This window comes from Talpa occidentalis, unplaced genomic scaffold (assembly GCF_014898055.3).
Source record: "Talpa occidentalis isolate TD23 unplaced genomic scaffold, MPIMG_talOcc4v2.1 talOcc4.15, whole genome shotgun sequence".
Lineage (NCBI taxonomy): Eukaryota > Metazoa > Chordata > Mammalia > Eulipotyphla > Talpidae > Talpa > Talpa occidentalis.
This window is the reverse complement of record NW_023601543.1, coordinates 14420063-14434565: the sequence shown is the minus strand read 5'-3', so window position 1 is coordinate 14434565 and position 14503 is coordinate 14420063. Positions and strand designations below refer to the sequence as shown.

General features: G+C 38.9%; 1 protein-coding gene across 4 annotated transcripts in view; it reads right to left on the bottom strand.

Moving 5' to 3' along the window:
• ENOX2 (ecto-NOX disulfide-thiol exchanger 2) overlaps positions 1 to 14503 on the bottom strand; it is a 236421-nt gene that overhangs the window by 34604 nt on the left and 187314 nt on the right. For all 4 annotated transcript variants that reach the window (XM_054695559.1, XM_037511936.2, XM_054695560.1 and 1 more), the window contains 2 exons: positions 7321 to 7527; positions 1331 to 1564 (listed from right to left, as the gene is read on the bottom strand). In XM_054695559.1, coding sequence (XP_054551534.1) covers positions 1331 to 1564; positions 7321 to 7527 — 441 coding nt within the window. The remainder of the gene's footprint in view (positions 1 to 1330; positions 1565 to 7320; positions 7528 to 14503) is intronic.

Sequence of the window (14503 nt, the reverse complement as noted above, 5' to 3'; positions counted from 1 at the left end):
TCTGCTGTGCCATGTGGGTAGCTCCCTGGCCGGGGATCGAACTCGCGCTACAGAGGCTGTGGACAGCTTCACAGTGCTGCGCTCAACCACTTGCACAACCAGGGAGGCCCTCTGCAATATTTCTGAGGTGTGTCTGTAATGAGTTTGGCCTCCTCAATAGAGCGGCTTTTTATCTGATGACTTGCATGTAGTCAATATGTTGATGCTTCCTCTGGGGTCCACATAACCAGCAAATTCACTCTTTAAAAAGATTCAAACTGACCTGTTTGGTAGTGTGTGAACAGGCGAGTCTTGGAACTGGTATCTTACCAATGCTTTCAGCCTTTCCAACTTTTGAAAAGCATCATGATTTCTGTGTCTCTTCTTTGGATTCTGTTTTCTGCTCTTCTCTGACATGAAGACAAATCAATCCAAACAAAAGATTTCTTAATTGTGTGCATCCCTGAGACTATATGGTGGAGACAAGGTTGGTGAGTGAGACCTATTTGGAAGTGGAATTAGCAGACTCTTGCTGAGCCTGGAGCACAAGAAGGTAGGAAAAGGCATGCTCTGGCGGTGGTTTGGTGTCATCGATGTGATTAGTGGGACATTAACACTCACTCAATAAAATCAAATACATTCAGAGAATGAAAAAGAGTGGATTTGAGCTACTAATACAGGCAATTAGACAGGACAACTAATGTGAGAGCAGCAAAATGGCTCTAAGAGTCAAGCAAGGGGAAAAGGAATCAAAACTAAAGGGAGACCAGTCTGATTTACTCATGTCCGTAACTCTCCACAGTCATCGTGTGAAACAAGTGGGCCATTTAAAGTGATTAAGAATGTTTCAGTTGCTGGTGGCCAAATCTTAAGGTAATCTAAGAAAACTGTCCACTCTGAATGCTCTCTGGACCACTGTTTTCTCATCTGTAAAATGAGGATTTTTTTTCCCGAGTTTTCTGGGGTCATATCAAGTTCTGTTATTCTTATTTACTTTGATTTAGAATTTAAAACTAACTTATATCTACTGTGTAAGGGTGTGCCTACAGGCCCCAAGACATGGATTACAACTAAAAGCCTCTGACATAGAAAACCTGTTTCCTACTAGTCACCTGCTGTTTGGAAGGAAAAATACCATTCCTTGGGACAGTGAAGGTGCAGAGACACAGGTGGAATGCTTTTGGTTTCTTCAGTTACTAGGTCTACCTTTCTAACTGCAAGGCTCCAACAAAAGAAATCCCCAGACTCTGTTAATGGGAAAGTCAAAGGATGTCTGCCAACAACACAAATACATTTATCAAATTTCTTTTAAAAAGTTATTTTAATCACAAAGCTTAAATGTATTCTATACCTTTGAGTTTTTCAGCAACAATGCTGCATTCGTGATCTGAATAGTGGACCACTGGGGGTGGGGATGGTGGGCGCAGTCTTTCTTCCTCCATCCTTCTACGGTGGCGCTCCTCTCTTGCTAGCATTCGCTGCTTGCATTCCCACTCATACAGGTCATCTCGAGCCTGTGCAAAATCAACATGGAGTCGACCTGTGTCCTTCTTGTCAGTGCTAGAGCCCAGGCGAATGCGGTAACCTAAATGCACAGAGGCAAGGAGAGAAGGGGGTACAAGGTAGCCCAGTGAGTGAGCAACTAAGTTCAGCTTTTCAGATGCACTTGCAGCTGTTTCAAGGGACCACATATTCCCAAACTTTCTTCCCACTACTAGCGTGGTGAACTGTCAAAAGACTTGGATTATACTCTCATTTCTGATAACAGTTCACTAGCCTATGGGTTTGGTTAGTCTTGTTCTTAGGTGTTCAATTCCTCCATGTGCCACCTACTTCTGGCTGAAGGAGGCTCAGTAATAATATCAAGAATGGGCTTTACATGGCATCGAGGGCTGGGAAGAATTTAGAAATGGCTCCAAACTATGATGTCTTTGGATAATTTCAATGATACTCATTCAATATCACCACACAGAATTTTGATGAAATTTAAATGGCTCAGTTTGGCATTTCAATCCCTAAAATTCCTTCCTTGATGTATTTGGTGACTCTGAATCTTTTTTTCTGGGAAAAAAATTAGATATGATGGGAAGTGATATATATATGTGATCCAGGTGACATGATTTGGACCCTTAAAACAAAGAGATAATGTGATTGTAATATAAGTGGTATAGGACTAGCATCCAGAAAACCAGGATATGTAAGTCCCTACTTCCACTTTTTTACCAGCTATGCTACCCAAGATATGTCTCCTAACAAAAAGTGGGGGAAATTTTAAATTTTTATTAACCTTTTAATTTTAGGAGTTGAGATACATGTGTCTACACACATTTATCTCATTTCATTCTCAGAACAAGCTTGAAGAGCATGGTCAAAATATAATGAACAATGGTTTTTAAGACACAGGACATAAGGTCATAAAGACAACAATTATTGAGAGACAAGACCCAAATGAAGTGATCCCTGTTATTTTCCCAGCTTACTGCTTTGAGAGACTTTTCAGGCCTTAGTACAGGGAGGTGAATTCAGGAAAAGTATGTCAGTTTCTTCACCTGAGGAGACTAAACTGGGGCTCTAGGGAGACTATGGCAGACAGAGTTTACAAGGTAGAGCACTGGAAAGAAGAAAGTCACACAGAGAAAGAGCTTCACAGATTTGAAGTGGGTTCTCCACTATTGTTTAGCTGAATATTGATGTCCACATTTATGTGTGGAAACTACATGAGCATAATAAGTGACAATTCTGGAGCTCACAAAGGACTAGGAATAGTTCCTCTTTCCACCAGGCAGAGCAGAAAAACCTCATAATTTATAGGGTACTGGGTAGAATAATCATAAGAGTTCTGCCTCACTTAGTGGAGAAAAATTGACCTAGACTAGACCTTGCTCTGGTTTTGTTGAATAAGCTTAAAAAATTAGACCCAAAAGGATAATTTTTTTTCAAGTTACTTAGCTGCATCCCAGACAAGGCTCAAGAATATTTATAGTAATGAAAAGTATCTGGCACCCAATAAGGTAAAATTCCAAATGTGTGATATCTAACAAAAAATTTTCCAAGATGCAAAGAAGTAGGAAAATCATAGTAAAGAAAAAACAATCAAAATAGAAACAGAGGTATTACAGATAATATAATTATTAGATAAGGACAACAACTATAATCAGTGGATTACTTATGCTTAAGAACATAAAGATAAATTAAATATATTGAGTAGAAGCACAAAAGATATAAAAAGGAGCCAGAATCCAATTTCTGGAGATTTAAACTACAATGACTGAGTTGAAAAAAAAAAATCAGTGGATAGGACCAATGGCACATTCAACATTATGGGAGAGGAGATTAATGAACTTGAAGACACAGTAATAGAAAGTATTCAAAATGAAATACAGAGTGAAAAAAGACAGACAATATGGATAGTGTACCAGTGGAGAGCTGTATGTGTGTGTATATAATATATATATATGTGTGTGTGTGGATATATCTATATATCTATATCTAGATACCTAGATATAGATATATGCCTAATCAGGGCCCCGATTGGAGAGAGGAAAGGTTAGAGAATAGTTGAAGATTAAATAAGGACAGGAAAATTTCCAAATTTGATGGAAGCTAAGAGATCTGAGAAGTTCAATGAACATCAAGTACTAGAGACATGAAGAAACTACACTAGGGCCATCAAAATCAAATTGTTCAACAGCGGCAAAAAAACAAAAACAAAAAGCAGAAAACATCTTAAAAGCTGCCACAGAGAAAAGATATATTATGTACAGAGAAAAAACAGATATGGATAACATCATATTTCTTTGTGAAAACAATGCAAGCCAGAAGGTAGTGGAGTGACACCTAAGAGAAAAAATCTGTCAACCTAGAATACAATACCCAGAGAACATACGTTTCAAAAAGAAAGGTAAGATAAATTCTTTTTGATACATATTCAATACAAATGCTGAAAGAATTCATCATGAGCAGACCTATGCTAAAAAAAAAAAAGAAAGTTAAAGGAAATACAAGCACGGGGTCAATGATACCAAACTGGATCTTTATAAAGGAATCAAGTTCATACATAATGTATGATTCCATTTGTATGAAACCCTAAAAACAGACCAATGGTTGCCTTGGGAGAGAAGTGGACAGGGGTAGCAGGAACAGTACAAAAGGGGCATGAAGAAGCTTGTGGGGGTATTCAATATATTTATTATTTTGATGTGGTTATGATATAACAGCTGTATGTGTGTATATCAAATTGCTTTTTTGAAATATGTGAAATTTATGGTATGTCAATGATTATATTAATTCTTCAATAAATCTGTTATGAAGAATAAAGTGCAATAACACTAAAAGTACCACCCATTCTTTTTAGGAAGAGAAAGAATAAATTTCACAAGCAACTATTGCTTTACAGTTTACAATATACTGTCATTTGTTTTTTCTTTAAAATTTTTTATTGTATATTTTTCATTGCAATAATACCAGTTGAATCATGAGAAAAATAGGGCTATTCAAGACCACCTTGCCTATCCTTCCAGGATCTTGGAGAGGGCCAAATAAGAGAATAATCTGAAAGCGCTATGTAAACACACAAAAGATGCTGTGATGCTATGAGGTTGGTATACTAGAAACAACTCCAGATTCTGAAAGTTCTCCTACTCCAATAGAAATAAAAAGATTATTCCTACATGTTGTAGCCCCCTTTCTGGGGTATCTTTGTTTGCTTTGACCTCTTTCTTTTACAATGTGGGAGAACAGCTATCCAATTCAGATTTCTAGCACTTGTGAACTTCCAGCAGGTAGCTTCAAATATAAAGAACAAAATAAAGTTGTTTTCACATCACTGATTGCAATCCCCTTTCCTTTGGCAGCACTAAGAATCTTTCCAGGAGGTGATTGTTACTAGAGAGCTGGTTTCAGGGATGTTTAGGTGGATGCTACCTAAGCAGCACTGTCATCTTTTATGTACAACTGCTAGGGCTTTTCAAGACCTTATTAAAACAGTCTATTGTGAAGTGCTGTTATCATTGCTAAGGTCTGTTGAATCTTCAGTAGTTAGATTTTGCAGCACTTAGAAAATATAATACGCGTATTCTACATCTGCCTCCTCTCCTTCCCTGTTACCAGCCTACTTTTTCAAACCCTCACTACCTTTTCTCTGGTCTATTATGTAACACGCTTCTAATTGACTTCCTCTCCCCCTTTCTCTTCTCTCCTCTTAATTCATTTTTATACAGAGTTGTCAGATTAATCTTTCAGAAACGATCATCTTCCTTGTTCAAAAATTTCAACTATTCTCCATTAAATCTTTAATAGTAAATTAAAAAAAAAAACGAATTGACATGAAAAAAAAGAAAGAAAAAATCAAAATCAACAAACCACTATAAACCAGAGACACACTATGGTGGGGGAGTGGGGAAAGGAGGGATTGGGGGTCAAAATAAAAGGGGTGCAATTGTATGGGGATTATAAAAAAATGAAAAAAATGAAAAAAAAATCTTTAATAGTATGCTAACAACTGATATTTTCCCTCTCCCTTTCAACTCTGCTCAGTACACAAACCAACATTCATTGTTTCCTTGAACTTACCCCTTTGTACTTTTGCTCAGGTTGTATTATGGCCCATTGTCCATATGCAAATGCTTTTCTGTGTCAAACACTTGGTCCAAATGCTCCCTTTCTTGATACCCTCAGTTAGGAGTCAGAAATACATATTTTCTTTTTCTCTTCTGAATGTCCATACCACTTTATTCATACTTCTCCTATAGCACTTATAACTTTCAATTTCTTATTATTACCAGCAATGAGTATGTCTTGAATAATGATTGGCACTGAATGTTTCTTTAATAAATGAATGTATGGCTGCATGATAACTCTAAGTTCATTAAGGGGGTGAAGTAGGTTTTACTTATTTTCTATTCTGCATGGCATACCAATTTAAAATAAAGTTATCAGCCATGAAACTTTATCTTGAAACCACCCCTCCAAAAAAAACAAAGGGTTTCTCTTTATAATACTCAACAGAAATTATTCAAATTCTAATTTCTTACCTCAGTTTCTCATATCTGAACTTATTACAAACAAGAAATATTATACAAAGTAGTTCTTACTATCCCCACTCCAACTACTGGACTATATAAGCCAGTGCCACTTCTGTGTTTGGCTAATGCTACAGTTGACTAATTTATCTCCCAGTCACCACGACTGCCCACATCCCTCAGTCCATCCTTTAATCAGAAGTGATATTTCTAAATCATATTTTGTCACTCTACTCCTTAAAATCCTCCAATGGCTTCTCATTGCATCCCGAATAATAAACTCATTACAGTGGAGTATAAGGCACAACGTGATTCAGTATTGCTTGCCTCTCAGACTCCATTTCCCTTTACTACCTCTCATTTGTTATGCTCCAGTCATGGTAACCTCCTCTCTGCTTGAACATGCCAAGTCCATTTTCAGCTCAGGGTATTTAACTTGCTCTTCCTTATCTTGTAATGCCCTTCCCCCAGATGTTCCAGAGCAGCCTCCTTTATGTTGTTCAGGTTTTAATTCAAATGTTAGTGAAAACTAGTTTTCCTAATAATCCTAGGTACATTAACCATTTTTATCTTCTTTGTAGCACTGATCAATGCTACCTGATATTTATTCATACATATCTCATATTTTGCTATTTCCAGAATGTAATATCCCTGATGGCAAGAACTCTGTCCTGGTCTTTGCTGTGTTCTCAATATCTTATCATTCTGCCTAGCTGTCAATACAAACTTGGTAACTGATTTCTTTAGCTATTTTCAGCTTCTCTTTTTGTGCCAGGTTATGTGTTTGATACTGGGCACTCAGAGTTATATAAGACACAATCTCTGCCTCTACTGTGTTCACACTTTGGCAGGGAGACATGTGGAGACAGTTCTAGCATGGTGTTACAGGTATCACCTTAGGTGGAGTCACTGGGTGCTGCAGAAGCAGCGAGGAAAGAGTGCCCAAAGCAGCCCGAGGCAGCATATAGAAGTCAGACAAAGTTTTCCAGGAAAGGTTATGCTTGAGCTGGAGCATTTAGGATTAGAAGATGTGTGTGTGCGGGTGAGGATGCAGAAGCTAATTCTAGTCAGAAGAAAAGGCATAACACACCACAGCAAATTCTGGGAACCTGAATTAGTTCAGTGTGGTTGGGACTTGGTGTGTGAAGGAGGGATTGGGAGATGGCACCGAGAGGTAGAGCAGATTATTAAGGACATTAGGTGATATAAATAAGGAGTTTTACAGTTGTCCTATAGACAGTTGGGTGCTATTGAAGACCCTAAACTGACCCCCAATATTTGCTGTGCCTGGTGGGCACAGCCCGCACAACGAAACACGTACCAGACAGATATAGGGCTTTGTCCACCATGTATTCCTCAGCAAAGCGAATGTGACAAAAGTTCTTTTTGCTCTTCCGAATAGCAATGATCTCGCCACACTGTTCGAACACTTCCACGATGATCTGCTCGGTCCCATTTTCAGGCAGGCCTCCCACAAATACTGTTTTGCATCCCGGTGGCCTTTCTCGGGTTGCAGGAGGTGGAAGATCTACAGTAAGTGCAAAAGCATTTGAAATTAAAATATTTATTTGAGACAGACCTCTTGGAAAGCTAACATGTCTCAAAGATAGCCCAACTGTCCCCATCAAACTTTTGCATGAGAATGCTGGAGGAAGCAAGTCACCTCCAAGGTGCTCATCTCTCTGTTCCAAGTAAATTGTTTGCATGAGGCTCAAAATCATTTTATTCAATTGTTTGGTGACCATGACATCTACAGGTTATATAAAGACTCAGACATACCTGTCCACTCCAGTGAAGGTTTATTTAATTTTGTTCTTTACTTTTGTTGTGGCAACCCAACTCTGCCCGATTTTCAGTCATCAAGAAGGCAGTGGAGGGAAATCCCACTTAATGAATTAAAAATTTCAGGAAATCTCAGAACCAATGTCCCCAAGAGAAGGGTTTGTTCAACTGAGTGTGTAGTTACTACATACACTGTGTTCAGGCTCACTGGAAGAACTGTTTCAGGATTCATTTGATGATGGAGTGAATATTTACAAAAATATTTATACCCGTCAGAATGAGTTGGTTAACAAACTCAGCCAGAGGACAACCCATCCCTTTTAGGTTGTTTGTTTTTTGACAGCAGGGAACCCTTCTCAAATTCCTTGCTGGAAAGGTAAGATCCAGAACTGATCATTCAGCATTTAGAAGGAAGCGTGAAAGACAGCAGAGAAAGGAAGCTCATCTGGGAAATTATTAACTAAAGTGAGATAAATTTGGCTATAGAGAGTCATTAAAAACATACTTAATGAGATGTTTCTCTCTCTGCTTAAAAAATATGCTTTCTATTCACTCATCTTATACATAAAGCTTGTATCTGCCAGTTCCTTGTTGCTATTTCTATGTATCAAAGCATCTTCTGAGCAAAATCTTACAGTTCATAGCCCCCCAAAACAAAGCATGATGGTCAAGGGTTTTTCTAGTGTTGGTTTTGTATCTGCAAGGATTTATTTTGTGTAATCCGCTCTTTCCATTCAGCTCTTAACAATAATTCTCCCAGCTGCAGATTTGGAGAGCTCAACCGGTGATTACAGCTAACATGCAAAAATAAATGTGTTTCACTTTGTAGAGCAGGCCAAGGTGCCCACCTGACGCTTTTCCAAGCTGGCAGGCAGATGGTGTGGGTGCTTCCTCAGGTACCTATAGCTTCCTCCCTTTGCTCCCACTGCCTATTTAATCAGTGCGGTTCGGGATAATCCGTTTTGTTCCTGAAGTTGTCTTCTCCTCTATTCAGTCAATTAAAGGGGTAAACAGAGTCAGGGAACTTACAAAGTTTCTGTTAATTTTTTAATTGTCTCTAATTTCAAGAACTTACTGTCTTGATTTATGTTCCATATGAGAAACTTAAAGAGAAAAAGATAAGCAAGTGAGCCAGAATCTGAAATGTCTTAGTCACAGATACTAGAAAGGTTATAGTTTTAGTGGAAAGGGGAAAATAAAGTCCAGAATCTCTCATGACTTATGCTTTTGTGTTCTTAAAAACTGAAAGATTCTAGACATCATACTTCTAGTGCTGATCAACGCTGGCTGCACATTAGAATCAACTGGGGCGTCAAACAAAACCAAACACTGACTGGGCTCCACTCCAGTGACTCTGATTTAATTAGTTGGGGGTGAAGCCTGCACATTATTTTTCAAAAGATCCTCAGGCAATTCTAATGTGTAACTGGGGCTGAAAACCACTGACTTAATCTAAACTTCTCATATTACAGAGGAAGAACCCTTAGCTGAGTGAGCTAAAGTGATGCATTCAAAGTCCTCAAATTAGAGAAGGAACATGAACTTGGAACAGGTAAACCTTGATTTAAGTCCTAGCTTAATTACTCACTGGGAAAATAACATAACCTTTAAGAAAATCATTTTTGTTTTCATCTATAAAATAGGGATATTGTCCCTTACATGTTAAGGGTAGGATAATTGATAATATACCTGAGAAGGGTAGGATAATTGATAATATATTGTGTGTATGGCATGCGGTATCTAGCGCTTTCCAGGTTCCCTACCAGTTGTCATTATAATGTTACTATTATTTGCTATTATAGAACTCAGGTTTCTTAATTACCAATCTCAGGCTTTCCAAAGCCCTATCACAAGTCCAGACTGGAGTGGTAGAGAAGACCTGGGCATCTAAACTCCCCATACCTTGCTTTATCCAGACCTTTAGATACACTGGGTTTGGGAAGGAATCAATTTTACCAACAGAGGACCCTATAGCTATGAAGACACATATGGTTTTGAGTGTGGAACACAATCTAGTCTTTGACTATTTAGGTAAAGAACATTCCCAATCAGCATTTGGGTATCTATGTAATTTAGAGCCACAGTTTCAAAACAAAGGCGTCTAAAATCCTGTTTTAGAATAAAGACTTCTGAAGTTTACAATTTGAAGGAATTCAATGGCAAAGAGTCTTTTTGTGAAGCTAAATAATCACCTTTTTTTATTTTATTTGAGTTTGCTTAGTTAGGTTTACCTTTGTCCACTGAAAGACTAAGGAATGTCTGGTTACTGCTACAGTTGTATATTATAACACTGAAGACACAAAGATTCTTTCCCCTGACTACATTTGTGGGTTTTAAAAATTCGGTGATGAAATAATCACAGTACTTAGATATAGTGATTATTCTAGGGTGACTCTCTGCTAAGTCAAGGAGTATAAAAGCCAGTAAGTGTTGTGTCAAGAATGCTGAGGATTTATTTGTTTTCCTTAGATAAATGTAGAAAGCCTCTTTGATAGCATTTGCTGAGATTTAGGTGTATGGCACCAAGCAAGGCAGTAGGCTGCACTATCTTCCTTAATGGATAGTACTGTTCTTTAATTAACAGCTCAAAGCACTTTGTTTCCTGAACCTGATTTCCGAATCCCATTGAAATACAGTGATCTTAGTATAGCCACGATAACTCCATAGGAAAGCAAATTCAAAGTCCACCTATTAATCAGGTAATGTGCTTAGCTCTTGTAACACCCCAATCTCCACTCCAACTGGAGAAAAAGAAAACTTTCATGTAAAACAATTCAAGATAACTGGAAGTATAAAGAATTCTAATCTCTGGTAATGGAAAAGGAGGAGCTTCTAGCAATTCTAATTATCCAAACATCCACCTCCGGGAGCTGTGTTGGAGCAATCAGCATTAAGATAAGAGTTACTGATGATCTTCGAGAAGTGAGGCTGGGAGCAGCATGGAGGATCTAGAAACCACCTGTATCTTTCAAAAGAGCATCACAGGGCCTCCCCGGTGGCGCAGCGGTTGAGCGCTGGGTTGCGAAGCTGCGCGCGGCCTCTGTGGCGCCGGTTCGATCCCCAGCTGCTCCCCGGACACCGGAGGAGGGTCCCGCATGGCGCGCAGACCTCTCCTGCCGCCCGCTGCTCCCCTCAGCAGTGTACTTCAGTCCTTCTGCCTGCTCTGCTCCCCGCTCTGGCTCTGGTGAATTCTCTCACCCTCCCGCGCTTCTGACTGTACCCAGTGCATGTATAAACAAAACAAACAAACAAACCAGCAAACAAATAAATAAAAAGCATGCCTCTATTAAAAAAAAAAAAAAAAGAGCATCACAGACTACTAAACTGGTTTGCTAGAATTTACATACTACAGGGCCTCCCCTGGTGGCGCAGCGGTTGAGCGCTGGGCTGCAAAGGCTTCCCGCAGCCTCTGCAGCGCTGGTTCGTTCCCCAGCCGCTGGTGAGGGTCCCACAAAAAAAAAAAAAAAAGAATTTACATACTACAAAGTCTTTGGTTTTATTAGACAGTCCAAGGTTGAAGGCCCCTTAGATAATCAGCAGGGGTCAGATGGATTTTAATGTAATCCCAACTGACTGGAAATAATCAGAAGGCTTGACAATCTTTATCAATTCTCAATTTATCCTCTTTCCCTAATTCTCTTTATAGAATCCAGCTCCAGAAGACAAAATGAGGTCTGCTTGTTTTGAGATCGTAAAATGCAAAATAAAATGCTCCTTTTTTTTTTTTTTTAAGTTCCTGGGCACTTTCCTATGTGTCTGGACACAGAGAGTGGGTGCTCTCCAATGATAAGAAATCAGGGAGGAGAGAAGGTTACCAGCAAGAGAGCAGACAGGACAGTGGGAGGAAAACCAATAGTGTGGTGTCCTAGAAGCAAGTGAAGAAAGGATGTCAAGAAGTAAGGAGTAATCGACTGCATCACATATGGCTATTAGGTCAATTATAAAGAGAATTGAAAATTGACCATTCGATTTAGTGTTACAAAGGCACTAGTGTTCTTAAAGAAGGAACATTTTGAGAGAAGGGTAGGGAAAAAGCATAACTGAAGATTTAAGAAGAAGAGAAGAACTGGAAACAGCTCAGAAAGATGAATCCTTTAGAGGCTTAAATTGCTAACAATTTTGAATTGTTCCAACAATTTTGAATTATTGGACTTCCTCAGGGTGCTCTACTTGGACATCTTCCCTTCTTGATCTATATCATCTCTCTGGTGATCTCAGTTGTTATTATACTTGTAAATGGTCTAATGTTTCAAGAAGGATAAAAGGGTCAATAGTGCTACATATAGCAGGGAGATAAATTATTGTAAGGACTAAACAGTGTCTATTGGATTTAACACCCAATATTTAAGTGGAAATGCATTAGTGTGATGAATGACTAACTACTGTTTTAATTTCAGTACATTTCATGTAGAAATGTTCCAATAGAGGGTTAGGATAGGAGAGGAGTGTGGGGTGAGGAAGAAGTTGAACCTGCCTAAAGGGTGGTAAGTAGCAAGAGGAAATTTGTGAACTGAAGACAGTCGCATGAGGCACACAAATGAAAGGTTCTTGAAGCAGGAGTTAGACTCAGGATGGGACCCCAGGACTATTTTAGGGTTCTGTATAGGTGAAAAGCACCTGGCTTAAGAGTCACGTAGGAGAGAGGGAAAGGAATTGATGGTTAAATTATTTTCTAATGAAGCAACGAGACTTAGGAACAGATCGAATGGGTACATGAAAGACTATGAGGGACCCTAAATTGCAGCCTTATTGCAATATCAGAAGTCACTGAATGCAAGAGTCTATAGCAGAGAGGTAAGTTTCTAATCAAGATCTTATCAGACAGGGTTGCTTGGGTCTGGAGAAGATAAAGGATTCAGCCATACCAAGTTCCAGTTTTCTCCATCTCACCTTCAAAAAGTCTTGGGACTATTAATAAAAAAGGCACTTGCCGAGTTTTCAGCTGAGAACCCAGGGAGGCTTCTCTGTTACTGCTTTTCCCGCCCAGTTAGCCTGAGCCCCCTTTTAACAAAATTCAAGTTCTACAAAGGAAATAGATAGCAGTTTTCTTCAAGTGGTGTAGGAGTGTTATTATGAATTCAATTCCAAAGCCAGGTTCATTCTCAGAAGCCACCACTTTACTGTCACTAGTTGCTCTGTCAGCATTCTTTTTTTTTCTCCCTTTTTTCAAACTATGGTTCTTTGCAAAATTGTTTATTTTTGTCTCAGTTTAGTAATATTACCCAATAAATCTATTTTAGGCTAGGGATTGTGTTTTGAGAAACTGATTATAAGGGTATTTATCAAGTAGTATTTAGTAATTAGTAAGTTTGATGAGGTGTGCAAATTTAGTTTTAACTTCAGCATTCATAGTTGGTACATATACACAAGGGAATATTACTCAGCAGTCAAAAAGATAAACACATGAAATTTGCAGCAACATGGATGGAGCTGGAAGGGATCATGCTCTGCGAAATAAGCCAGAAAGAAAAAGAAAAATACCAGATGGTCTCACTCATAGCAGGAATCTAGAAAACCTAAATAAGGGACCAGGAAAAAGAATAACTATAAGAAAGAAAAAATCAAAATCTGTCAGCATTCTTAACGCAGAGATGAAGAACTAAAGGACTGAGCTGTGGAGGCAAAATTTTTCCCTCTCACACTGTGGCCCTTCCAATGCAGAACTGAGAAAGCAGTGGGTGGGGAAAGATAAAAACATTTGAGAGATGTCTGTTTCTTTCACTAGAGACTGTCGAAAGTCAGAGTCCTCGTAAGCCATGTATTTGTACTTTGTTTAAAGACTGTTCAACAAAGTGGTCTGTTGGGCACAAGTCATCTCTGTTTCTTTGGAAATTAGAAGCTGAGCATCTTGTAAAGTCATCTTTTGCACCCAATCTAGACATTACAGGTCATGAGCCATCCTGTTAGGTTAGACTTGATCAAGACAATGCAAGCCTAATGCAGGCTATGTGATAAATTAATGATTAAATCTGCAGGGTTTTACCTTTTCATAAGCAGGAGCTTTTAAAACTGTCAATACCTAAATTCATGGCTTTTCAAGTAAAAATGGCTGTATCACGGGTGTACAGCTTTCTCGAATCCACAAGCAACATGTTGGAAGAAAGAGGGAAAAGTCCATCGTCCCTTTGCAGAGACATGTGCACTAAGCTAACAGGCATATGGAAAAATGTTCAACATCACTTGTCATCAGGGAAATGCAAATCAAAACTACCATGAGATACCATCTTACACCAGTGAGAATGGCACATATTAAAAAAACTAGCAACAACAAATGTTGGCGAGGTTGTGGAGAAAAAGGAACTCTCCTGCACTGTTGGTGGGAGTGCAAACTGGTCCAACCACTATGGAGAGCTGTGTGGAGATTTCTGGACCTACTAAACATAGAGCTTCCATATGATCCAGCAATTCCACTCCTAGGTATTTACCCAAAGGACACAGAAACATCAATTCCAAAGAACACCTGCACCCCTATGTTTATAGCAGCACTATTTACAATAGCTAAGCTCTGGAAACAACCCAAATGCCCAAAAATAGATGACTGGATCAAGAAGATGTGGGCACATATACACCATGGAATATTACTCAGCAATCAAAAAAGATAAACTCATGCCATTTGCAGCAACATGGATGGCGCTGGAAGGGATCATGCTCAGCGAAATAAGCCAGAAAGAAAAAGAAAAATACCGGATGGTCTCATTCATAGCAGGAATCTAGAAAACTTA